The 26,353-nt window shown below is 35.7% G+C and overlaps 1 protein-coding gene across 1 annotated transcript in view; it reads right to left on the reverse strand.

Moving 5' to 3' along the window:
- Nucleotides 1-4,177: 4,177 nt before the first annotated feature.
- Nucleotides 4,178-26,353, reverse strand: part of LOC148865418 (GTP binding protein) — a 50,774-nt gene continuing 28,598 nt past the window's right edge. Inside the window, exons 8-12 of the mRNA XM_088974799.1 lie at nucleotides 22,579-22,695; nucleotides 19,431-19,506; nucleotides 15,048-15,140; nucleotides 5,113-5,163; nucleotides 4,178-4,505 (exon numbers count right to left, since the gene is read on the reverse strand). Of these exons, the coding sequence (XP_088830925.1) occupies nucleotides 4,407-4,505; nucleotides 5,113-5,163; nucleotides 15,048-15,140; nucleotides 19,431-19,506; nucleotides 22,579-22,695 (436 nt within the window). The 3' untranslated portion in view covers nucleotides 4,178-4,406. The remainder of the gene's footprint in view (nucleotides 4,506-5,112; nucleotides 5,164-15,047; nucleotides 15,141-19,430; nucleotides 19,507-22,578; nucleotides 22,696-26,353) is intronic.

Genomic DNA, 26,353 nt, shown 5'->3' on the forward strand with positions numbered 1-26,353 from the left:
TGATAATTTATAAGAAGTTAAACCCACTAACTTGATTTTCTAATAGTTAACAAATTAAAAAAGAATAAAGTATAGAAATTTTATTAATAAATCAAAATTTAACAGTTGCTTCTTGATTTTTTGTCTTGGGCTTGGATTTGTGGATATTGAACATTCCAATGTATAATAAGTTATTGTATGAATTTCATGTCTTAGACTCATGGTATTGTTGATTGCAACATATTTCTTCATACAAACCATTAAATTCAAGTTTTAAAATTTCAACATATCATGTGGAGTGGGTGGAATGAATAAAACTGAAGTCTTTTGCACATATCAACCAATATTCTCAGTGTAACACATTCTATTGGTGCTTATATAAATAAGTACACACACACACACACACACACACACACACTCTTACAAGTATGAATGAGCTTGTGTAACTTTTCTTCTTGAATAAAATACACCTATTTGTGAATTTGGAGCTAAAAGTGTAATTTAGACTAATACTTTTCACCTCTCAGATCTCACATTAAGGTGACATTTGATAACACTTTTCAGACATTTGAAGTCTAAAAACTTTGCTTTTTAGATGCTAGTCGCGTTTGGGTTTAGGTCTGATTAGAGGCAATTTCAGATCTGATTTGGTAAAACCTGGTTTGTTGTCTTACCAAAATTAGACACATTTCAAACATAATAAATTGACATTAATGTCCTCATTATTGTCATCTATTTAACAACAACAAAACCAATAATAATAATGATAGTATGTTTATTTATAATGATAATTATTATTATTATTTTAGTATTATTATTAAATAATAATATGTTTCTTCATAATGATTATAATAATAGTTTATTTAATATTATTTACTAATAGTAATAGATATATTACAATTAAAAAATAATAATTATTATAAAATTATAAATAATACCATTTTAATTTAAATAAATAATAATATTTAGTATTAACATTTATATAGTAATAATAAAAATTCATAATATATTTATTAGTAATAATTAAAATATTTTTATAATAAATACATAAAATATTATTTTAATTAAATAATAAATAATTATTTTTTTCAAAAAATATAATATTTGTTTATTAATAAGAATATTATTTTTAATATCCTTTTTATTGTTTATAATACTATTTTGTTAAGGGTAAAATAGTAAATTTCACATTTTCAAATGTTGGAGACTGCTCCAACTCGAATGATCTTATCTTTTCAGAATATCTGAAAAGTAGAAAATTATTTCTACTTCTTTTCAGATTTCAGACCCAAATCCTTTTTTCATATTGTATATTTCAAATTTATCGAAGACCACCTAAATCTTATATTTAAGGTACTTTTTCCAACCAATAAATTCAATTGATCTATCCAATACTTTTAACAATACAAAATCTATGTTTTTTTAATTGACCAAAAAAGGAAATTGTTTTTTCGTCCAAGTGGATGGAAACAAAATGCAAAAGTTAAAAGCAACCAAAAAAATTAAATTGTTTTCCTATTTGGTGGCTAGTCAAGAATTCAATATTTCATGTCAAATGTGTCAACTCTTGATGTCATAATTAAATAATAAAATTTAAAAAGAAAAAACACAAAAACATTGGGACATGTCTTTAATATTATATTTATTATATCAAACAAAAATGTGTGTGATAAATAAGAATTATTTTATATACAAAAATATAAAAGACTCAAAAAAATTAGAGACGTCATTACTACTACTATTATTATCTTCATCACCATCTAATACTGTCACGTACAAAGCATATGCATTTTTGTTGGTCAGAGGGATATGTTCCTCACACTTGGGCACCCCACATGCACATCCACCATGCATTGAGAACATCTCCCGTGAATAATAACTTATAAGTACGAGAGATATTCCCAATGCATGGTAGGATGTGCATGTGAGGCGCCATATGTGAGGAGCAGATCTGGTCTCAAACCTATATGGGTGTATCAACTGATACATTATGTTATTTGGGTAAAAGACATAAACCTCTCTTAACATTTCTTATAAATACTAAAACCTATTCTCTTTTTAGAAAGGACTTAAACCTCCTCCCTCTCACATGTATTACCAGTTATGCCTAAAGGAAGAATTTAAAAGACAAATATGCCCTTATGGGCTATATGTTGGGCACACAAAAAACCCATAGAAGTGTTTAGCACTCAAGCAATAACAACCTCCCTACTCATGTCACCAAGGTTCAAAGTATCGATAAGGCCAAGGTGTATCAACCTGTATCGATGCTTTTTTGTGTGTTTTTTTTTTATTTTTTTATTCTAATTCAGAGGAGTCGGTTTAAGGCCCGACTACCCTCTGAACCATGGTCTGACCCAAAACACCCCTTGTAGGGGCATATTGGGAATGCCACAATACGATATGTATCGACCGATACAGGCCAATACATAACGATACCCTACCGATACGGGCCGATATATATATTGGAGTAGATTCAGTTTACTACTTCAATGGCTAGCTTAAAGCTGGTGGTTCGTGTTGGTTTTGCATAGGCAAGAAAGAAACTTTATGCCTTTAACTGCAATGGAGCTGGTTTTGTGGGTTGATTCATAAATAATTTTGATGAGTAAGAGAATACGTGACAGATTTGGTGGGTCAATCTCTGTTGATTGTCAAGGCTCCAAAGAACCTTCGATAAGTGCAACTTACAGAGATTGACAAGAAGACAAATGCTTGTGGTTAGACCCACGCCTCAATCAGACCTGAGGCATGTTCACAGAAACCTCTGAAATCTAAATTGCAACTCTCTCTCTCTCTCTCTCTCTCTCTCTCTCTCTCTAAAACTATATCACAGGGTCAAAGAGGAGGTAGGAGATCCAACAAAAACCCAAATTGGATGAACACAATCGGAAATAGATCCATCTGTTACTCCTAGTTCAACTCATCCCCTATGGAAACCAGCAACGGGTATAGGGTTGAGTATTCTCGATGAGGGGAGGAGGAACAAGGGCCCAAGGGTAAAATTGGATCTTTAAAAAGTTCAATAGCATATGACAATTCCATGCAAACGGAACTTCACAAATTATTAATGGAGGGAGGTCCTTGTCTGATGAAACCATTGCAAAAACTAAAATTTTCTAAAACCGCTTTTAAGAAAGGGTAAATTGCTGAAACCACCCCTGAAATTTTTGATTGTTGCTAAAACCTCCCCTAAATTTTGACAATTGCAATCAGCTCTCATTAAGTTGCACACACCTTTTGATCGAAACTTCTAAAAAAAGACATGAAAATATCCAAAATACCATATAGTTACTTTTGAAAAAAGATGTTTATTTTTTCAAATTTTCTATCTAATCCCTACCCCAAACCCTTCCAAACTCTTTTCCTGAAATTGATTAATTTTCTAAATGTCTTTCATATCAATCACTCAAAGGCTCATATCAATCACTCGGAAACAAGGTTCAAAGCATCAACACAACCACCAATACCTATCGTTCCAGGACCCCTCCGATACACCCCTATAATGGGTGTATCGGGGGTTTGACCGATTCAAGGTGTGGAGGTCTAAACCGGCTCCCCTGAACCTGTTGCAAAAAAATAGTACCAAAAGCTGCTCGATATGCCCATACCGGCATATCGGGCATATATTTCCAACCTTGCTCATAAAGTAAAAGCTTGGTTTTTGTTGTTCATAATGTTTGTATTATTTTTTTCTATAGAAACTACCCTCAATAACAACTTTATGGGTATTTTGAATATTTTCATGCCTTAAAAATTTAAAAGATTCTACCCAAAGAGGTCTACTTGCAACTGTATCAGAAAGTTTAGAGAAGGTGATTGCAATCACTAAACTCCAGGCGAGGCTTCAGCAACAGCAAGAAGCTTCAGGGGAGGTTTCAGCAATTTACCCTCTTAAGAAATTCCACCTTTGGCATAAACTCTGATACGCAGGTTTAATGTCTTCTACTTTTTGACGTCATATTGCAACAAAATAATTAGTCAAGCAAAATTAAAGTATGCCGAGATATAGAATAAACGGGTAAAGCAGCCTCTATGCCAAGGTTTCAACAGAACAACAAATACTATTGGAAATAAGAGGGACAAAAGCTCCACCAAATAGAATCTTCGACTCAGAGGGTATCAGGGCAACACAAGTGAAGGAGCTAATATGAACTCCCCAAGCTATATGGGAAAACATTTATAATGGGTGAAAGCATTTATGCAAAGTGACTCACACTGAGCTCCTGCTATCTATAGATTTTTCATTTTATACCAACCAATAATAATGTAGAGAAGACTTCCTTACTTTACCGGCTTGTAAGGTGTATATGCAAAAGAAACAACGAAGTTTACAAATTGGCTATCACATATAAACTTAATGATAAAAGGCAAAAGAATAAGCTCTGGTTCAGCAGATACGCCTTTTACATCAATGGGGAAAAGGTTCACTTCTTCCCACCACCAGAGACATTGAACTTGAAGAAGATGATGTCTCCATCCTGGACCACATACGTCTTCCCCTCTTGTCTGTATTTGCCTGCAGCCTGTATAAAGAAAACAGAATTTTGTGGCAAGACTTCCTAAAAAAGCAGATCAAAGTAGGACAGAAAGGAAAAGGAGGAAAAATACGAACTATATAGCCATCCAAGTACATTAAGCTGACACTCAAAGATCACTTTCCAACAGTGCCCAAAATGATTTGTTATCCTAAACTAAAATTTAAAGATCACCATAATCAAAATTTACCATCCATTTATGTCCCAGGATCTATGTGATGTCGGGCATGGAAAGAAAAAAAAAAAAGTTTCTGCCATGGATACGAGTTTAGGTAACTTGGCAATGCACAAAGTTATAGTACACAATTTTCAATCATAGACGGTCCTTATCAGTAATGATCAGATATTTAAGCCATATACAAGAGTACAAGACAAGATTTTCTTGTCCTGAAGAACATCATAAGGTAATCATGTCCTAAATTTACATGTTAATTACATATAGCAACACTATTTTCAGTTCCCCTTCAGATAGAATTTATTTGTAGAAAGTAATTTACTCTCATTAATCAGAACACTGTAAAGTCACTTGGGATGCAATGCCCAGGAAAAGAATGCCCAAGAGTATCAATGAGACTTCTGGACTATGGATATATACCTTAACAGCTGATTCACTGCCCAACTCCTTCAGATCCTCAAATTTCATCACCTGAAAGCCATCACATTACTCAAGTTGGAACAGGTGGCAGTTGTACAGTTATATAGGCTCAAAAGTTGGTCAGAAACAGAAAACTAAAAATATGAATATTGTGTAAAAAAATGCACATCTTTAATTTGTGAAAAGATGTATTTTCTAGATAACCTGTGTTTTCATACATACATGCATGCACGCACAAGTGTGAATGATTTTGTAAAATCATTAGGTTTGGAGTTGATTTTTCTATATATTAGATTTTTCTACTTTTGCATTTGGAGTTGATTTTGTAAAATCATTAGGTTACTTTTGTTGTTTCAAAGGAACCTATACTAACTTTTAACTTCCCAACTTCTTGGCTAATAAACCTTAAATTCGTATTTCATTCCGAGCTACTTCTAAACAAAGCAACTAAGTATACTGAAGGCTCATCGCTTAAGCAACTCTTTGATCTCCCACTTACATTGTCAACCCCTATTTGCTAATGCTGGTTATTCATTTACATGTAATATCTAGGGTTTGCTGAGAAAGAAAACAAAGAGAGAAGTTAGTTATGAGGGGAGAAAAGAGAGTTACTGTTCACTCTCTCAAACTCATGATTTATATTTTTGAGAGAAATTACAAGTATGCCCTCATATGGGCACCCAAATAAAAAGGAGCATAAAATGACAAAAGGACCCTGACCCAAACAATCTCAACGTGTCTAGGTTCTTGGCAAACTTTGGATGATGAAGGTCTTTAGTGAGACAACCAACAGGTTGGTTCTTGGCAAACATTGTGGACAATGTTTATAGCTGCTTGATTATCACAATAGAGTCTCATTGGAGTATTAGCATGGATGCCTATCTCGGTTAGTAAGGTCTTCTACCAAAGTAGCTTTGACACTCCATGGGCCATTGACATGTATTCTGCCTCAGTACTGGACCGAGCGACAACTGATTGTTTCTTTCTACATGAAACCTAATTGCCTCCAACTAAGGCATAGTAACCGGATTTGTAGGCCTCAACATTTAGATGCCCATGATTGGAGTACAACATCCATTTACTAAGACATCCCTTCAAATAGGCTAGGATTCTATTAACAGCTTGCATGTGGGAGATTCTGGGTCAATGCATATATCAATTGACCACCCCGACTGCATATGATATATCAAGTCCAGTCAAACAGAGATAGAGAAGGCGGCCAACCACTCTCTAAAAGACCCCTTTTGTCTAGAAGAACATCTCCTTTAGTGGTACTCAACTTGTGGTTGGAATCAATTGGAGTTTCTGCAAGCTTGTATTCCAATTTCCCAACTTCAACTTTATGTAGCAAATCAAGAACATACTTCCTTTGAGAGAGGAAGATTCCCTTCTTGGATCTTGCAACTTCAATTCCAAGAAAGTACTTGAGATCACTGAAATCCTTACTCTCAAATTCAGAAGCAAGAAAGGACTTTAATTGAAAGATACTTGAGATGCCATCCCCAGCCACAACAATTTCATCAACATATACTATCAACATAGTCAACTAACCATCGAACTTCCTTAGAAATAAGTTGTGATCAGCCTATGATTGAGATAATCCAATCTTCAAAACAACATTTCTATATATGCCAAACCAGGTTAAGGAAGCTTACTCCAGGAGGTATTCTTCACATCCATCTGATATAAAAGCTAAGAAAATTGGACAGCCAATGACATAATCACATGAATAGAATTCATTTAGCAATTAGAATAATCAATATCATAAGTTTGGGTATATCCTTTGGCCACAAGGCAAGCTTTATACCTCTCAGTTGAACCACTTACACCCAACAAGGACCTTATCCTTAGGACAATGCACAATTGGACAAGTTAGGATCATTATCAATGCCTTCATCTCTTGGTCCATAGCTTTTTTCTAGTGAGGAAACAACACTACGAAGAATAGAAACAAAGGAAATGGTAAAAATATAGGCATAATAAAAGGGTGAGAAAGCATCATATAACACATAATTAGTAATAGGATACTTGTTACATGTTTTCCCCTTCCAGAGGGCAATAGAAAGATCAAGAACCACCCTCTCACTGCGCTTGATGAAGAATTGCTACCAAGATTGAGGTTGATACAAAAAAGGTGGAAGAAGGGAAAGAAAGCCCTCATTACAAGGATGAAAGGAAGGAAAAAAACTAGTAGACACAGAAACAAGAATGAAAAGGTTGAATGGAGTCCGATCTTCAAGCTAAGAAAATTGGACAGCCAATGACATAATCACATGAATAGAATTCATTTAGCAATTAGAATAATCAATATCATAAGTTTGGGTATATCCTTTGGCCACAAGGCAAGCTTTATACCTCTCAGTTGAACCACTTACACCCAACAAGGACCTTATCCTTAGGACAATGCACAATTGGACAAGTTAGGATCATTATCAATGCCTTCATCTCTTGGTCCATAGCTTTTTTCTAGTGAGGAGACAACACTACGAAGAATAGAAACAAAGGAAATGGTAAAAATATAGGCATAATAAAAGGGTGAGAAAGCATCATATAACACATAATTAGTAATAGGATACTTGTTACATGTTTTCCCCTTCCAGAGGGCAATAGAAAGATCAAGAACCACCCTCTCACTGCGCTTGATGAAGAATTGCTACCAAGATTGAGGTTGATACAAAAAAGGTGGAAGAAGGGAAAGAAAGCCCTCATTACAAGGATGAAAGGAAGGAAAAAAACTAGTAGACACAGAAACAAGAATGAAAAGGTTGAATGGAGTCCGATCTTCACTGGCAAGCCCCCCTTAAAGAGAATGATAGGATGACTGAAAAAAGGATGAAGACTCAAGGAAGGTAACATCCTTAGAAACATACCTTTGACCAGACTAAGGATCAAAACATCTATAGCCTTTCTGGACAAGAGAGTAACCAAGGAAAACACATTTAATATACTAAAGGTCAAATCTTATGTCTTAAAGGACTCATATTGTGAACAAAACAAACACATCCAAAGACCCTGAGAAGTAAATTGAAGGTGAGTTCACCAAGAAGAAACTGATGAGAGGACCGAAGGTTTAGCATTCTTCATGGGAGCAGGTAGGAACATGAGTCTAGAACAGCAACCCACAAGCAACTTCAACAACATGTCTATTCTTCCTCTCAACAACTCCTTTTGTTATGGAGTATGAGCACATGAGCTCTAGTGAATAGTGCCTTGTTCTTTAAGAAACAAACGATGATGGTTTTCAAAATAGTCATTTGCATTGTTAGATCTTATTATCTTAAATTCTTTTCTCAAATTGGGTTTCCACCGTATTCATGAAATTTTGAACAATCATAGGAACTTCATCACAATGTTTCATCAAGTAAAGCCATGTATATCGAGTGTAGTCATCAATGAAGAGAATAAAGTATCTATACCTACCCATGCAAGGAATGGTAATATGGGCCCCAAACATTAGCATAAACCAAATAAAAAAACAACATTACTTCTATTGCTCGCAAAAAAATGTGGTCCTACATTTTTTGTATAAATGACAAACTTCACGTTTAGGATTGAAGTTGGATATTGAATTGAACAAATTTAAAAACAAAAGTTTTATAGACTTAAATGACATGAGAGAGACGATAGTGCCACAACTACACAAAAAAAAAAAACACCAATTTCCCATTGGATTAGACTCCATTGATTTCATGCCTACTTCCAATAATCTTCCCCATGCTCAGATCCTAAAAGACACAATGGGTAGGAAAAAGGTTACAAATCAATTAAGGGACTTGCTAAGAGAATTGACAGATAACAAGTTTTTATGCAATTGAAGAACATGAACAACAAATCCAATGGAAAGGTTATGGATAACTTTGACTTACTCCTTAACTTGAGATAGGGGTCTGAGATCTATTTGTGTCAATAATCTTCCCCTTCCAAAGGGTTAACTTATATGAAGTAAAGTGTGAAGGCATACCAATCATATGGGTATTAGCCCCAAAGGCAACAATCCATGGGCTAGAGGAAGTGGAACAAGCAAGTGTAGTACTTGTGTTAGCATATGCACCGGATGGATTACTAGAACCAAATGAGGAGATGCTCACTCTTTTCCAAGTGCAACAAAAGATCCAAAGTTTATCCATCATATCAGAGGAGTCATGGGAGGGAATGGTCATATCAGAAGACCGACCCTCATTGTCAAGTGTGGCCAAATGAGCATTGCTTTTCTTTTTAGTTTTAAACTTATCCGGTTTCAAGTGGGGATTGAATTCACAACATCTTTCTTTAATATGTCTCAACTTCTTGCAATATTCACAAATGACATCAATCAATCTTCTCAGTTATAGTATTCTTAATACCACTTGGCTTGGGCTTAGAGGACATAAAGGGAAAGTGCTCAATCACAAAGGGCTATAGCATGGCCGTCCTACTTTTTTTCCCTTGTACAAGAGAGAATGCAGTGGCTAGAGAGACAATTCCCACATTCAGAATATGTTGCCTAGTGAAATCAAACTCCTGATTCAGGCCGGAAAAAAAGTCAAAAACTATGTTATCCTCAATATACTTACCTCTTTCTGTGATGGTAAGCTTAGCCGATTGGAACCACTACAAAAAGTTGGTCCCATCAAGTTTTTACAGTGGTTATCGTACCACTAGAAACATCAACATTTTCAAACACACACAAGAACTCATTTGTACATCTTTTGGTGATTTCATACCTCATAGACAACTTTCTCGACAACCAAGGAGCACGCCAACACCCAACCGGAATACATACCTCAAAAGATGGGTCAAACTCAGTTAAAGGCTAGAAAAGGGGCCAAAAGTTAGCGAGCAGCAAAATAGAGGGAGAAGAAAAACTCCCAAATAATTTCTTAGGCTTTAGAAAAATACAAGATCACTTCCCGTCATTTCCAAACTATAAAATGACCTAGAAAACCAGGTTTTGCAAGATAAAAATCCATTAACCAAGAGAAGCAAGTCTCTAAACCAGATCTGAAATTTCTGCAATTTTCCACTTGAAAAGTCCACAATAAATCATGAAGGCATCAAATAACAAGAGATTACCCAAAATTCATCTAAAATCAAGGCAAATCAAACTATACAATTTTTAGAGATTGCCACTGCCCCATGTATGGACTACTAACGTCATCGAACAATAGTCTGATAGTAGCTCACCCTACAAGTAAAAAGCAGTAGAGAAAGACTCTCCCAAGAACTTCTAGTTGCTTTGATACCATCTTGTAATATCTAGGGCTTTGTTGAGAAAGAAAAGGAGAAGGAAAGAGAGAAAGAAGTTATGAAAGGAAACAAGAGTTACTTTTCACTCTCTAACTTGTGATTTATATTTTTGAGAGAAACTACAAGTATGCCCTCATGTGGGCACACAAATACAAAGGAGCATGAAATGACAAAAGGACCCCTGCCCCAAACAATCTCAACACGTTTATCCTAATAAAAGATATTTTTCGAATATAATTAAATCAAAAAACCATTTTTGTAGGGATTAAAAATTTAAGACCTTTACATGGACTTGTTTGGACTTACCTCGAGGGGCTTGGTACAAAGGCAGCTCATAGAATTAGAAATGAAAATGTGTAACATCAAATTATCTATTTGAAATAATGCAATTGGGAAAGAAATAAAGATATTAAAGGTTTACATGCTTAAATATGTTTTGTATGCTATTTTTTATTTTATTTTTCCATTTTAACTTTGAATATGTTTTATATGTTATATTTATGTTTTCTATTTGAGTTATTACTATTAGGATTTTAAAAACATTTAGTTTAAAATTAAAGTTTATTTTTTAATTAATATGATTTTTAAAATTTTCTTAATTTGTTTTTGAATAATTTACTTCTTTGCACTTATTATTTTTTTTTATTTTACGTCTTGCTTCAAAAAGGCATGTGTCTCGCCTTGTGCCTTGCACCTTAAGCACAAAATGGCCATTGTGCTTTTCTTGCACCTTCTTTTTGGTAATATGGTTTTCTTGCACCTTGTGCTTTTAAAACATTGTCTAGGACTGCCTTTATGTGGGAATCCGAGAGCAAAAGGTTTTTGGAGGCTGGTGCTAGGGAGGTTTGTTAAGAAACTACCTCTTTGGAAAAGGAATTACATTTCAATGGGAGGGAGCATAACCCTAATTTCAACCACTACGACTAGCCTACCCATTTATAACCTATCAACTTTCCGTATATTGGTTAAAGTACGTAAGCAATTAGAAAATAGGTAGGCAATTAGAAAAGTACATGAGAGACTTCCTTTGGGAATCAAATGATGAGAGGAATGACCATTTAGTGAAGTGGGAGCAGGTTAGCAAATCCAAGGAGCAAGGTGGGTTAGGATTTGGGTACCTGATTATAGAAAACCAGCTTTGCTAGGGAAATGGTTGTGGAGATTTCCCTTAGAAAGTGACAAGCTATGGCATAGGGTCATTGAAATCATACATTGTATCTTGGACAACAGTTGGGATGATGTGGGAACAAAAGGTGCTCCCTATTTTTCTTAACCTTACTCGCTTTGATGTGGGATGTGGGAACAAAATCTGCTTTTGGGAATACTTGTGGCTTGGTGACACACCCCTTAAGGTGAGATTCCCTTTACTCCCTATCCAATTAGAACCCATTTCAAAATTTGGAGTAGCATCACCTTCTGAGATAAATTGGAACTTTGGCTTCAAAAGGGGAATGAGGAACAAGGAATGTCATTCCCTTACCTCTTTGTTGACCAAATTAAAGTCGATTTTTCTAGACGAAAACTCAAAGGACAACAGACTTTGATCAATCTCCTCAAATGATCTTTTCACTTGCTTAGCTATAATATTAGACCTTAAGATTAAAAAAATATAGTTTAGATGTTTTACTTAAATCTTCTTATGAAAATATGAAAAGTGAAATTGGAAGAAAAAAAGATCAAGTTAATAATTTATTACTTGAAATGTATAGTGTATATGAATCTCAATTATTAGGACAGAAGAGAACCTGTACAACCTCCACTACTGAAACCTCTAGTTCTGGTAGTGGAAGAGATAGAGCTTGGTCCTTAATAAATATAAAAGGCAAAAAATAGCTCCCATGTTATCATCAACTTCATTTACTAAGCTTAAATTTTATTTACAATCTGATTTTACTAATTTAATATATTCCCTCATCTCGAAGGAATTAAATAATTTTGATATTTTAGCCTAAAGGAATTAGCAAAGAAAAATTACCCAGTTCTTGCCACCATGGAACATGATCTACTAACACTTCTAGTGTCCACAATTCCATTGGAGTCTTGTTTTAGTGCAGGTACTTGGGCTTTGGACAACAAGAGAAGATGCATGAATGATGAAAGCTTAAAGATGTGTATATTATTTAAGGATTTGTTGGATGTTGAAGCCAGGCTACAAGATCAGTTCACTTGATGTTTCACCAGAAGCAAATGACCTGAATCAAAGAGATGGAGGAGGTGGCACTTGAAGAGTTGAAGTTGAAGAAAATAATGAAATCAATATTTTTTTGTATATTCAATAATTGTACAACATTTTTTAAATTATTATAAGTTTTTTTTCAATTTTATTTAATAGTTATTTTTTTATTTTTTTTCAATGGTCAATACCATTATATATTTTTATTTTCAATTTTATTAAATTATTTTTATGTTTTATTCCAATTCGATTATATTTTCTTCAAATTATTTTTTACTTTGTATTCATTAAATTCAAATGAAATAAAATTTGTAAAATTTTCCTTTCAATTTGTTGTCTATTTTGTATTTTGTTAAGTGTTTTTTTTTCCCAAATGTTTTTATCATTTTTACTTGGAAAAAAAATGAAAAAAATTAACAAAAAAATGACTTGGCCTGATTTGACACAAACCCACCTAGTCTTAAGTCGCAAGCCATGTGGGGCCTAACCTTTGAGGGGTTCCGGGCTAGGCAAACACGACACGGCCCACATTACACCTCTACTAATGTATCCTTTGCAAAGCAAGTGGTGAGACGATTCCCCCATTTACTAATCTCCTATTTTTTGTGTTGTGTTTGGGAACACTTGTGCTCTCTCTTTGGTTGCAGGTGGGTGCCCCCTTAAGACTTGGTAAATCTCTTCAGACCAAGCTTTCTGAGGCAATCAAGAAAGACAATGAGAATCATGTGGAGGACAGTTAGGTAGTACTGGTGTGGATTGTATGGGAAGAAAGAAACAAAAGAATCTCTAGTGAAAAAAGTAGGTCAAAGAAGGAGCTAATAGAAGATATAAAGATAAGAGTAGCACATGAGGTAAGGAAAATGGAACCTTTTTAGCCTTTGAGAACATTATTAGAAAGTGGAATGAAGTGGTGCACTCTTATAGAGGGAAAGAAAGGGTAAGTATGGTATGGAACAATGTTTTAAAACAGGCTGGCGTGACGCGATGTATTCCAATACTTAGGCATGAGGCGTAGTTCAGAACGTAAGAGGTGTAAGACTTCCGAACAGAAGGCAGCATAAGCCTCAAGAGGTGAGGGGATGAGGAGGAAGGAGGAAGAAAAATCTCATTTTTCTTCATTTTTAGTAAAAATCTTTTATATTAAGAAAAATGAAGATGCATACCACTTTCTTTCCCCTTATCTTCCCTTCCCTACCCATTCCTTTTCTTATCTTTCTTTTTCTTTTTCTTTTTTTTTCTTCTCTTTCAATGTTTTTTCTTCCCCTTCCCTTTCTTTTCCTTTCCCTTTTATTTTCTCTTTTTCTTCTTTCTTTTTTCTTTTTCTTTTGTGTGTGCCTACGCCTCAGAGGTGTTAACACCTCTGGCATATGCCTCAGTGTGTTTTGGGCGCGCCTTGCCTCACACCTCTAGGCATATGGTTCCTATGCCTTTTAAAACACTGGGATGGAATGCTCTGGTAGCTAATGGAATAAAACTGAATTTTAAGGAAGTTCAATGGAGAATCCAAGAATGGCATGCATAGGTGGTGTATTCAGAGAGTCCTCAAGCAAGGTGATGGCAATGTCCTCAAGACCAATTGGGAGTGGAGATTTGACCAGAGCAGAATTATTGGCACTGCAACAAGGTTTAAGATTGGTAAAACAGATTAGATTCCAATACTTGAAAGTGAAAGGAGACGCGAAACTAGTTATATCTTGAGTGAGAAGGAACAACTTAGCACCTTCAATTTACAAGCATGCATTCAGGGAAATAGAATAGTTGGCAAGGGAGTTGCATGCATCTTTTAACTGGGTTAGAAGAAAAGCTAGTGGGATGGCAGATGTACTAGCAAAGCAGGGGATCAATAGATAGCAATTGTTTTGGGCAAGTTTGTAAACACCTTGTTTGTAATTGGGGTCGGTGGGTATATTCCAACCTGTTGTATTAACTCTAAATCTCCCGATTTAATAAATTTTCCTTTGCTGATAAAAAGAAAAGAATAAAGAGACAAGGAAGTTATCAGATTTAACAAAGTGAGAGGTGTCTATTGTAGGTAATACTGGAATTTGCTTTATTAAGTTCAGATTTTGCTTTAAGCTTTGGAATCTCTCCACCACTTCTTTCATGAGTGTAGCACACAATCTCCTCATCAATAAAAGGTGCCCATGAAGGAGGAAAATCCCCTTCATACCCACGAAGGCAAAGGAATTAGACCCTTTACCCTCCACATGATGGAGCATTAAGAAATCAGATGGTATGGGAACAGAACCCCCAGGGGAGCATTAAGAAATCAGATGGTATGTTAACTAAGTCCAGCCACCTTGGAGGGATATGCATATTCTACTCTTCAATATTTCATATTAATAAAACTCAGAATTGTTATTCATAAAAAAACGTGTAAGCAGAAATTAACATTCAGAGAAAGCTGAAGTCTAAAAAGTACTTGACTAATTTCCAATTTCTACTGAAACTAAGTCAGAATAGGTACTGAATGATAAGGAGTAAAATATAGGATACATTGATAAAAAATAAAATAAAATATGGGGGTATAAAGCACCTCTGCACAAATGAATCCTCTCTCGAAATCAGTATGGATAACACCAGCAGCTTGAGGAGCCTTTGTTTGGCGTCTGATTTGCCAACACTTCACCTGTGGAAACCAGTTGTCAGTGAAACGAGTCAATAAAGGGAAACCTACACCTTTACATAGAAAAACAGTAGTTTCTATTGGCATTGTGGAGGACAAGAAAAGGTCAATAAGAGGGAAGTCCTCGTTCATATTAGAGTAGATACACTGAACTGACAGATGAATTTCAAAAATTAAAATTAAATTAATTAAAGAAAACAATTATTTAAAGACATAGCAGTAAGCATTACTATCCTATGACTCAAGTTAGGATCCCCAACTCACTTGCAAATCAGTTTCAGCATTAGTTGTCAGCAGTGGTGGCAATTAACCAGTAATCTTTTTTTATTAGTAGAAAAGATTTCATAAAGAATTAGTAGAAACGACTTACACAATAAACTTCCCACAAAGAGGCACAAGGTGCAGCATCACAAACAGTAGCAAATTACAATTGAGCCCAGAAAAGATGATCCCTATGCACTCCTTTCATAGCTAGACATTCAGCTATCCCATTAGCCAATTTCCTCCCACACTGAATTCTTACTGTCATACTGGAAATCAACCATTTAAACCTCTTCACAGCTTCCCTGTAGGTCCAAACAACAGTGTCTGGATTCCTTAGCCACCCAATTATTAGCTTTGAATCCTTCCCCCTCAGAAATTAAGCAGTAATCTTGAATTGACCTCCTTCTATGGACCCTTAATCATAAAAGTCACTTCACTTGCATGCCTTCTCTAAGGTTCTGAATACAAACTCTAAATGACCCAATTAGAGCAAGGTGCCAACCAGCGAGTTGCAGCAGAGATTTGGGATCAAATCCCGCCTGCACCTGGGTTGGGGAGGGGGGGTTACGGATTGGAGGAAAGGTTACCCCCCGTTGTGTAGCCCTTCAAAAGAAATTAAAAAAAAAAAATGACCCAATTAGCAAGCACATGTACACACCTATTGAACTAAAGCCCAGATTTTATACCTTAACCATGCCATTGGTCCCAATGGAGTGGCATGGATAATGCCACCACCATTATCTCCAAAAAATCCAACTCTGAAATAGATCAGCTTGCAGGAAAACAGCCAACAGAGTTGAGCCTAATAGCTCCATGCCTAGGAGAAGATCACTCTTCCATCACAATCTAGGACGAGATTACCTAGACACAGCATACAATCTACTAGACACCTTATTGGCAGAGAAGCCAAGAAATTGTGTTCTTAGGAGCCACATTGATAGTTATCAAATATTCAAATTATCTAAAATGTCTGATTTTTTGGAGAAACTCTACCATTTCTCTACATTCAAATAACCCACATTATGACAAAAAAAAAAAAAAAAAAAAACAGATACACAATCTTTTATTTTCAAATCTGAACTGAGAGAGAGAGGGAGGGAGGGAGGGAGCGGAAGTAGATAGGAAAAAAGAAAACAAATCAAAATAATACTAATTCCAGAGAAGAGTGAATAGGGAAAACAATACCCAATGTTGGTCCCAGCTATCTGGGGACTGGAGTGCAATGTTACCGGTCAGTGAGATTTGGTTAAGTTTTTTTTTTCTTTGATAAGTAAAAGGAAAAAAATTATTAAAAGAAAAAAGAAACTGAATACAACTCAGAGCAGGTGTTAAGATAACACCCCCCAGACCACACAACTATGACCAACCAACAAGAACAACAAAAACAGAGAAAGCAAGAGAAACACATCATTTCTGCAAGAACCACGCCAAAGAAGCGATTTACCTACAAAGCCACAGGTCAAAAACCGTGCCAAAGAAGAGATTTGGTTAAGTATTGCGGATTCGTTAGGGAGCAATACAATACTTCCCCATCTCTACATGGTGAAATGTATGTTGATATTGAAATTGCAAACCATGCGAGGGTGTTGAGAGGCATTAGGCCAGCTACTGACCTAACCTTTGGCCTTTATTATAGCACAAACCAATAGAAGAATTGCATGAGAGAGAGAATTGGCAAAGTATGCTTTTCATACTTTTGCTATTGGCTTGCTACAGTTGAGGTTCCTTGTGGTCTTGCACTCATGCCTTTGTAAAAGCTTGAATTGTCCTTATCGTTATCTTCTATTCATAAAAATATGGTTGTTATCAATCCTTAGAAGCAGTGGTCGAAACTATTCTGGTAAGAGTGGAGCATTGGGCTAAGACTTCTACGTTATTCTCCACTGTATCATGTGATGGCATTCATAGGAATTGGCTACCACCGACATTTCAGAAAATTAAGATGAACTTCGAAGGTTGCAGCATCAGGAATCCAGGACCCTCATGAACAGGAGTATTCAGAGGGGCAGATTGATCAATAATGGCTTTGTTCACAGGTTGGTTTTGGTGACTCAACAAGGGCAGAGAAGCTAACAGTTTTACAAGGACTGAAACTAGGGAAAGAACTAAGCCACAGTGGGATAATTGAGGAAGAAGAGTCAACGTTGTTGTGGGATGGATAAAAAACAATCCACAAGAACATGGAAGTGCAGATACATTTTAAGGGATCAAATTACTTGTACAGGAATTGATTTTTACTGTCCAATGTATTCCTAGATCTTATAACAGTATGGCTGAGGCTTCACAAGAGGTAAATAGAAATTAATTATTTTAGGGAGAGGCTTCAGAAGGGATTTGATGCAAGAGATTTGGGTGGATTGTATGTAATGGCCTATTTTTCTCCTTTGTAAATTTGTATATTGTGTTTTTATATTCATAAAGTTTTGATTGTTACCAACCAAGAAAAAAAATCAATCCAAAAAGACATGTTGTTAACATGAAATGTAAGTGAAGTTGAAGGAGGTGCAAGTGAGACATGCACCTAGAGAATGATTTTTGATGCCTCAATTTATACATTAAAATTAGGAAAGATATATAGTCTACAAGATTCTCACTCCAGTGATTAAGCCATAGAAAGAAACTTACTCCTCACTCGAGCAATTTACATAAGAATAGCCAATACAACAAAGTCAATGTTTAAAAAAAAAATTAATGTTTTCCTACACAAAATATTGTAAAGACATCTAGATAAAGAAGTAATGAGAATATTTCAAACCAAAGTTTCCTAGTGAAACTTAAGAATTACAGGAGGCTGACTAGGTCCTCGACAAGCTCCAGATGTATGGTGCAAAGTTCTTAATTCACTTCATTTCAGAGAAGAAATTTCAACATTTTTGGGGCCTTTGTTCTGATTGAAAACAAAAAATGTGCACAATACTAACAAAGAGTGCAAGAAATAAGGTTTAATAAAAATGTGCACCATACTAAAATGCAAAATCAGTATAGTGGGTGTTCAAAAACTTAATAAATTATTCAACTATTCTGCATACTTTTCTATAAAAAAAATAAATTTATAATGAAATTTTTCTGATCAGGACAAATATGAAAACTCAATAGATGGAACATGGAACCACATTTTTTGACGGAAGATGACACCATTAATTTTTTGATAAATAATGACAACCTCACTTGCTATGCTCCATAGATGAATCCTATGACCAGTATAGAGGATCCTCTGGATTGGCCACCGTCCTCTTTCACTATCCACATTATCTATATGCCATGCTTCTTTTTCTGATTGGTAACTGGTCAGAATTTTATTACAAATATGAAAAAGTTGACGAGCTTAACTGAAATCCATTAGCAAGTAAATAGTGTTTACAGCAAACCCTATAACATTGACTCTATTACAGTTGTCTGCCTTCCAAGACAGATCCCCAAATATAAAACTCTCCCATCAGCAATATTGCGTGTATGAAGGGGATGGTGTTTTATGTGGCAAAAAAACTCCTGATTGATGAGTCAAGAATAAAAAGTACAGCCCAGAGCATGAGGCTCCCGCCAATGCGGCAGTATGGGGAGGCACAGATACACACAGCCTTAACCTTGCACATACAGAGCTGTTTCCAAGATTTAAACCCTGGTCATCCAGGTGACAATGGAGCAACCCAACCATTGCACCAAGGCCCACTCTCAACATGCTCCATCCAGGACATATCCCTAAATAAACTTGTCATTATAAGCAAATGAGCTATGACAGTAATAAGACGAATCAACATACTAGGTCTATATAAATTATATGGACAGTTACTTCTTGCCTTTTAGTCAGCATATACACATTAGTCATCATGGTTACTTAAAATGCATTTAATAGCAAGGATCTCTATTTAGATCAGAATAGTTGCATGAATAACTATGAGAAGGCACTGAAGGAAAAGAGAAATACAAGCATGATTATTTAGCTCAGTAACATCCATATTTTGAAAAGGGAGCTCAAGCGTTACACACAAGAGAAAGGAAATGGCGCAGTTCTGGAATAAAAATCCTTACCTCATCAGGTCCGGCTGTAAAAAAGTAGATGAGATTAATAGCTGAGAATCCTATCTTTATGATTTTTGGAAGGGCACTGGAACAAAATTGGATTCCATCAATTTCAGATGCTTATACATTATTATGATGCATGAAAAACTTATCATAATATAAACTTATTGTATTTTCTTCTTACAGTTACAACATGAATCTTGCAAATTAATCATTTAATGCCACTATGAGTTGATAAGAAGGGCCATAACTTAGTCTAATGGTAAAATCTCCATCTGACAAGGATGAGGACATGGGTTCAAGTCTGAGAGTGGCCACTTTGTGCCAAAACTAAATAAATAAGAAAAGAAAGAAAAAGAAATGCCAAAGGGTAAGCCTGTATCCAGTGCACCCATCGCATTACCCCAGATAGCTGGTACTAACATTGGAACGTGGGCTTTTGTATGAGTTGACAAGATATGGAAAGAACAGAAGTGGACAAGGATTTATGTTGACTTTACACTAAAAATTGACTGCAAATATGCAATAAAAAGAATGATATAAAACATTTAGTTTACAACCTTTTTTAATAAAAACAACAAAAGAGGAAGGTTGGATACATTAAGATCAAGACAGCCAACAAAGTTCAAAAGTCTGAAATCCTATCTGAATTTTTTTGGATTTGGATGCTCCTTTTACTTAGGCAAATCAAATTTGGAAAGAACCATTTGATCTGATTAAGATCCCAGATCCAAGACAGATTAAATTTCAAATAATATATTTTTATATACAAATACATAGGTATATCTACTGATATAAAATTTATAATTAATAAATTCATAGATTTATATCTATATAAATTTATTACCTTTGTCAAAATTGACTTCTAGGTTTAGCATCCTTTTCAAAGAGATTTATCACCAATTTCAAATTCCTAACCCATCCAATCTCATCTCCTTCACAAAATAGAATGGTGCCATCTGCAAACTGTATGTGTGATTTTAACTCTATCCCCTCCTACTCACCAACACCCCATAATCTGCATTCTGCCCTCTCCAAAGGCATGCCCAAAATTTCTACAACCAAAGTAAAGAGGAAAGGAAATAAGGGGTCTCCTTGCCTAATTCCTCTAGAAGTAGAGAAATGATCCACCACATAGGGGTGTAAACGGTATCCGATTATCCGATTCCAAATTCAATTTCCGACATAATTGAATCAAATTCGAATGGTTTGATAAATTTAATGATTGAATATCTTACTGATTAGTTTATAACCCCTCCCTCCCTCCTCCTCCTCCTCCTCCTCCTCTCTCTCTCTCTCCTTTCCCCTCTCTCTCTTTTAATTTCACTCTTCTTGCTTTTTCCTCTTCTCTTCCTCTCTACCTCTGTCTTTTCTATTTTCAAGCTATGAGCACTGAGCAACCACCATTCATGATCAATATCCTCTACAGATTTTTTTCCTCCTTCCCTCTTCCTCTCACCCTTCGTCTTTTCTATTCGCAAGCTGCAAGCACCGAGCAACCACCACCCATGATCAATATCCTCTACAGCTTTTCAAGAATAACAAGTGATGTGTCCATACTTTGAAGAATAGCAAATGATCCATCTTAGCACCTTTGTTCACTCTGTTTTAGGTTTTTTTAGTTTACTCTATTTTCTTCTATTTTCTTTTTGTTCAATGTCTTGTCGTTGACACTTCTCTTGTTCAATGTTTCATTGCAGATGCCACATATCATTTATTAGTTTTATTTTTAAAAGACAGGCTCTTCTTCCCCTTTTCTCAATGCATCTAGCTTTGTTAGGGTTTACAAGGAAAGTGAAAGTAACTGGCCAAATTCGAATCGAATCTAATATTCAATATTTTAATCAATTTTGAATTAGGTTTTTGGTTTTATATATCCAACAGATATTTAATCGAATCTGAATCACCTTCTTTGTAATCGAATTCGAATTCGAATTGGAATATAAGCTGATTCAATTCAAATTCGCTCCGTTGACAGGCCTACCACCATAGTGTTGTTCAACAAAATAGAAAAATGACAAGTCCTTACAAAATCCTCCACCCGTTTACATCACCTCACCCCAAAACTGAAATTCACTAAAACTTCTAGCAAAAAAGACCAATCAACCATATCATAAGCCTTTTCCAAATCTAACTTGCATATCATCCCTTTTCTTCCGCTTCTCTTTTAAGTCTTCAACATTTTCATTTGCTACAAGGGTTTGATCAATGATTTGTCTATCACTCTATCTTTGACAATGGCGCCTTGATTTAAGAAAACAATGGTGGGAAGCACTTCGCTCAGCCTTCTAAACAACACCTTAGCAATGATTTTCTATGGGCTATTTACCAAATTAATCGGTCTAAAGGGTGACATGTGTCACCCCACTTAAAGTGGCTAGAGGAGGGAAAACAGCCCTCTTGTTATGATAGGACAAGTGGCATCTTTCAGCCACTTTCTTTCCTAAAATTATTTCAGCCCACCAATAGGAAAGGGCTTAGAAGATCAACCTGGAAAGAAAGCCCCTATTCTTTTTTAAGTTGTGATTGGGAGTACTTTAATAACCTGTTCTCAGTCTAGCCAAAAATAAGGACTTGACACAACCACAACGAAAATATTGTATGAATGTATTGCTTCTTGATAGGTCTTTGGTCTTCAAGGACATCATGAATGTCAAGAGGATGAACTTTGTAAGGCAATGAAATGATTAATAGGATTTACTTTTTCTAATTTGTAAGGTATTGTCCACTTCCATACATACTAATATTTGTTAATGAACAAAGATTTGTGTTATTCATTTAAAGCAAAGTAGTAGAGAAAAACATATGTTCAAATGGAAAAAACCAAAAAGAATCTAAATATGCATGCAACCATACATAAGACCACAATATCCATTAAACAAATAACAATATAAATAAAAAAAGAAAAGAAAATAAAGTTCACCAATTAAAATTATCATGAGTATATAATCTATCAAAAAAAAATATCACGAGTATATATGTACATCATTTGATTCAAAAATATGATATAGAATGACAAACAAATACTACACTAGTTGCAACATTTACTTCCAATGATACAGATCCTATTTTCATGGTGAAACCCTGAAATTGTCTTTCAACCGGTCATTATGTCCTGATTGGTAAGAGAGTAGATAATGTGGATATTTAAACTGACCTCTGGACTTTGTTCTCTGCACAATACTTTGCAGCTTCATCCTCTGGCATATCTGTAAGATTCTTCTCTAAAGCAGCACTGAAAGGGATAATTGTCTCACCCCCATGCTCTTGCACCCTAAGAGATAAAAAAAAAAAAAAAAAAAGATATCTTTAACAGAAGAGAATTCAAGATAATACTGTAATAGCAAAATAAGAAAAACAGGAACAGGTTAAAACACTGCATTTATATTGCAGAATTAAGGCAAGGCACTAAAGGGGAAAATACAGTACAAAGCATATGAATAGTAAGTGGTTGGAAGAAGGTTGTTCTCCCCTATTTGACTATTCATATTAATTCTTGTAGGTATTGGCTTGTTCTTTATGTTGAGTTTCAGTGTCATACAATCAAGGATATCATGTTAACAAGCACGAAGGAAATAAAAAAAAAATGATGAAACAAGATCTACAACCGAGAAAGAAAGAAAACCTATTTAAGTGCATCTATACAAAACTTTCTATGGAAACAAGCATTAATTCAGTATCACTTCTTAATTGGATCCTCCCCTCTGGCTAATGAACCAGCAGTCAAACTCCTTAGGAATATAACACATGTTGCTTACTGATAAAGCAATCTGATGTAGGGTGTTAATGAGTGAATGGCTTCTGATAAAGAACCCTGTGGTTGTTGTGGACTATAATTATATTGCAGAATTAAGGCAAGGCACCAAAGGGGAAAGTACAATACATAGCATATGAATAGCAAGTAGTTGGAAGAAGGTTGTTCTCCCCTATTTGACTATTCATATTAATTCTTGTAGGTATTGACTTTTCTTTATGTTGTGTTTCAGGGTCGTACAATCAAGGATACCATGTTAACAAGCATGAAGGAAATAAAAAAAAAATGATGAAACAAGATCTACAACCGAGAAAGAAAGAAAACCTGTTCAAGTGCATCTATACAAAACTTCTTAATTGGATCCTCCCCTCTAGCTAATGAACAAGCAGTCAAACTCCTTGGTAATATATTTCAAAAACAGGAGGATGAACACATACTGCTTACTGCTATAACCATTGGATTCAATTACATGATGAAGCAATCTGATTTAGGGTGTTAATGAATGAATGGCTTCTGATAAAGAACACTATGGTTGTTGTGGATTATAATAGCTTCTTGAAGGAATAAGAAAGAAGAGAGAAAAAGAAAAGCATAGGATTCATTCCTAGGGTTCCTAGAATTACTATAGGGGATGGTAATGATTCACCGTAGGTAGCATAAGCTGTAGGAAATCAAATAAACTTCATTGATCCTTCTTATGTAAAATGTCCATAAATATTTAGACTGCAGATGACTCAACCCAAAGAAGACTATTAAAAGATCGAAAATTACTTATGTAATGACTCTGAAACCTTAAACATAAACCAAGTATAACTAGATATGGACTGGACCCAACAGACACATGTTAAAATGACCAAAATACCCCTGCTGCCCAGAAATACAGAAATACATAAATTTCAGAAATTTCCAGTGTTGACTCTTTGTCTCCTGCATCACAATCCTTACAATCTAATGTGTGACATAACTTCATTAAAAAAATGAAAAAGGAAGAATGACAAGCAAAGCCTAACCATTCAACAAAATAACGCAAAGGCATAGAATTCTGACACCAGACAGCAGTTTTTTTAATGAGTCTGACTCCAGACAGCAGTTAAGGGAATAACATTTCCTCATCGACACACATATACAATCTAAAACTCTATAGTCCTATTCGATATTGTATGACTTTATTTAATAATAACAAAGAATGTTATGCTGCACAAGTAGAAATTATAAAAGCTTGATGCCCCTGCTACCAACCCCTTGCGCCCTTTTAACTGTGAAACTTTGTTTTCCTATTTAATAAAATTTCTTTTCATTTACTATCAAAGAATAGTCCCAAATTTAGGGAAAAAGTTCAAAAGACCAAAGAAGTTGCCTTGGAAGGGTCACAAACCAAACATAAAGGCAAAAACCCTCAGCCCAAGAAGAAGATTAATACCCCAAGCACACCAAGAAGTAGGGCTGTCAGTTGATAGGATTTGAATTGACTCAAGAAAAAAAAAAACTGATAAATAACAGAAACTTTTATTAATAAAGAGATTAAAAAGGAGGATACAACAGGAGGGAGGGGTAAAACCTCTTAACCCTCCCAAAAGTTTACTTCAGATTACAAAGTTTCCCAGAAAAGAATAGCTCTTCCCACCCCTTGCTTAGCCAAAGAATCTGCCAAGGAATTGCCACACCTTTTAGTCCACTGAAACTGAACTTCCATGTTTTGAATCAAATGTTTAATTCTCTTTTTCTCATTTAGGTATTTCCACAAACTGAAGTCTTCCTTCTGCAACCACCTAATAACCAGGCTCAAATCACCTTCCACCATCAGTTTTCTGATATTCAGCTGTCATGCTCTTTTGATCCCTTCCAAGACTGCCAGTATTTCAGCCCTCAGAGAATCCCCCATCCAATAGGCCCCGAATACATTCCAATAATTTGACCTTCTTCATCCCTGAAAGCTCCACCTATATACCTGAAGGACCTGGGTTTCCTCCACTGCTTCCATCAAAGTTCAACTTAGTGTTGTAGCCCAAGGGTGGAGGAACCCAAACTGGAGAAGGGGCAGTTCTCAAGTGGGCTGACCAAGCCACTTCCAACCAGTTCATAATGATATCTCCTGCTGTGTAATCTTCAAAGAGCTTCAAGGTCTTAACCCAATGAGCCACCCTAATGGACACTACTTCAATGATAGCTTCCTTATTTCTTTCTTTCTCAAGGAATATTCTTTGATTTATTTCCTCCCACACTGTCCAACATATTGCTGCTCTTACACATCTCCACAGAAATTTACCTCTCTTTTTTAACCCTCTCACTAACGAAATGTTAAACAAGCTTTGCACACTTGGAGGAGAGGACCACCTGCAACCGAAGAGAAAAAAACCAGCACCAGATTTCTGATACAAAAGGACAGGAAACCATTAAGTGATAGTGGCTTTCACCATTCTCCTTACATAGGATACACCAGTGTAGGGACAAACACCAATTTGGCCTTTTCCTTTGAAGTACGTCGCAAGTGTTACACTTTTCCAAGAATGCTTCCCAGCAGAAAGCACCCACTCTGGGAGGAATTGGTCTACCCCAAATTTCCAAGACAGGGAAAGGGTGTCTGAAAGCCGGTTGAGACTGGGTTAATTCTTTGAAAAAGGAAGAGCAAGTAAATACACCCGAGGAGGAAGGAACCCAAATCCTATTATCCCTTCTAGAAGGATCAATAACCACCTCACCTAGGATCTTAAGCAAATCAGAAATGGTATTCAACTCAGAGTCTCTAAGAGCCCTTCTAAAACCCAAGTTCCAAATAGGAGCAGACAAAGTAGGGGATAGAAAGGTGGAAACAGGCTCATTTTTAAAACTCGATAGGGAGAACAAAGCTGGAAATTGCTCTTTCAGAGGTGAGTTCCCTACCCAAGTGTGTTCCCAAAATTTCACAAAATTACCAGAACAAACGTCATACCTGATGAGTGGAAGGAATGAAGGTAAAATGGCATGGATGGACTTTCAAGGGGAAGCTCTTGTAGCCCTAGATGAGACTCCCGCATCCCAGCCGTCCACTGCCTGCCCATGGATATTATCCCTCTCATTTGTCAATCTCCATAGCCATTTCCCCAATAAAACTTCATTATTTTTCTGTAGATTACCCAACCCGAGCCCTCCATCACTTTTGGCTTTGGTAACAATATCCCACCTAACTCTATGATCCCTT

This window comes from Nelumbo lutea, chromosome 3 (genome assembly GCF_056320005.1).
Source record: "Nelumbo lutea isolate HS-2025 chromosome 3, American lotus-T2T, whole genome shotgun sequence".
Taxonomy (NCBI): Eukaryota; Viridiplantae; Streptophyta; class Magnoliopsida; order Proteales; family Nelumbonaceae; genus Nelumbo; species Nelumbo lutea.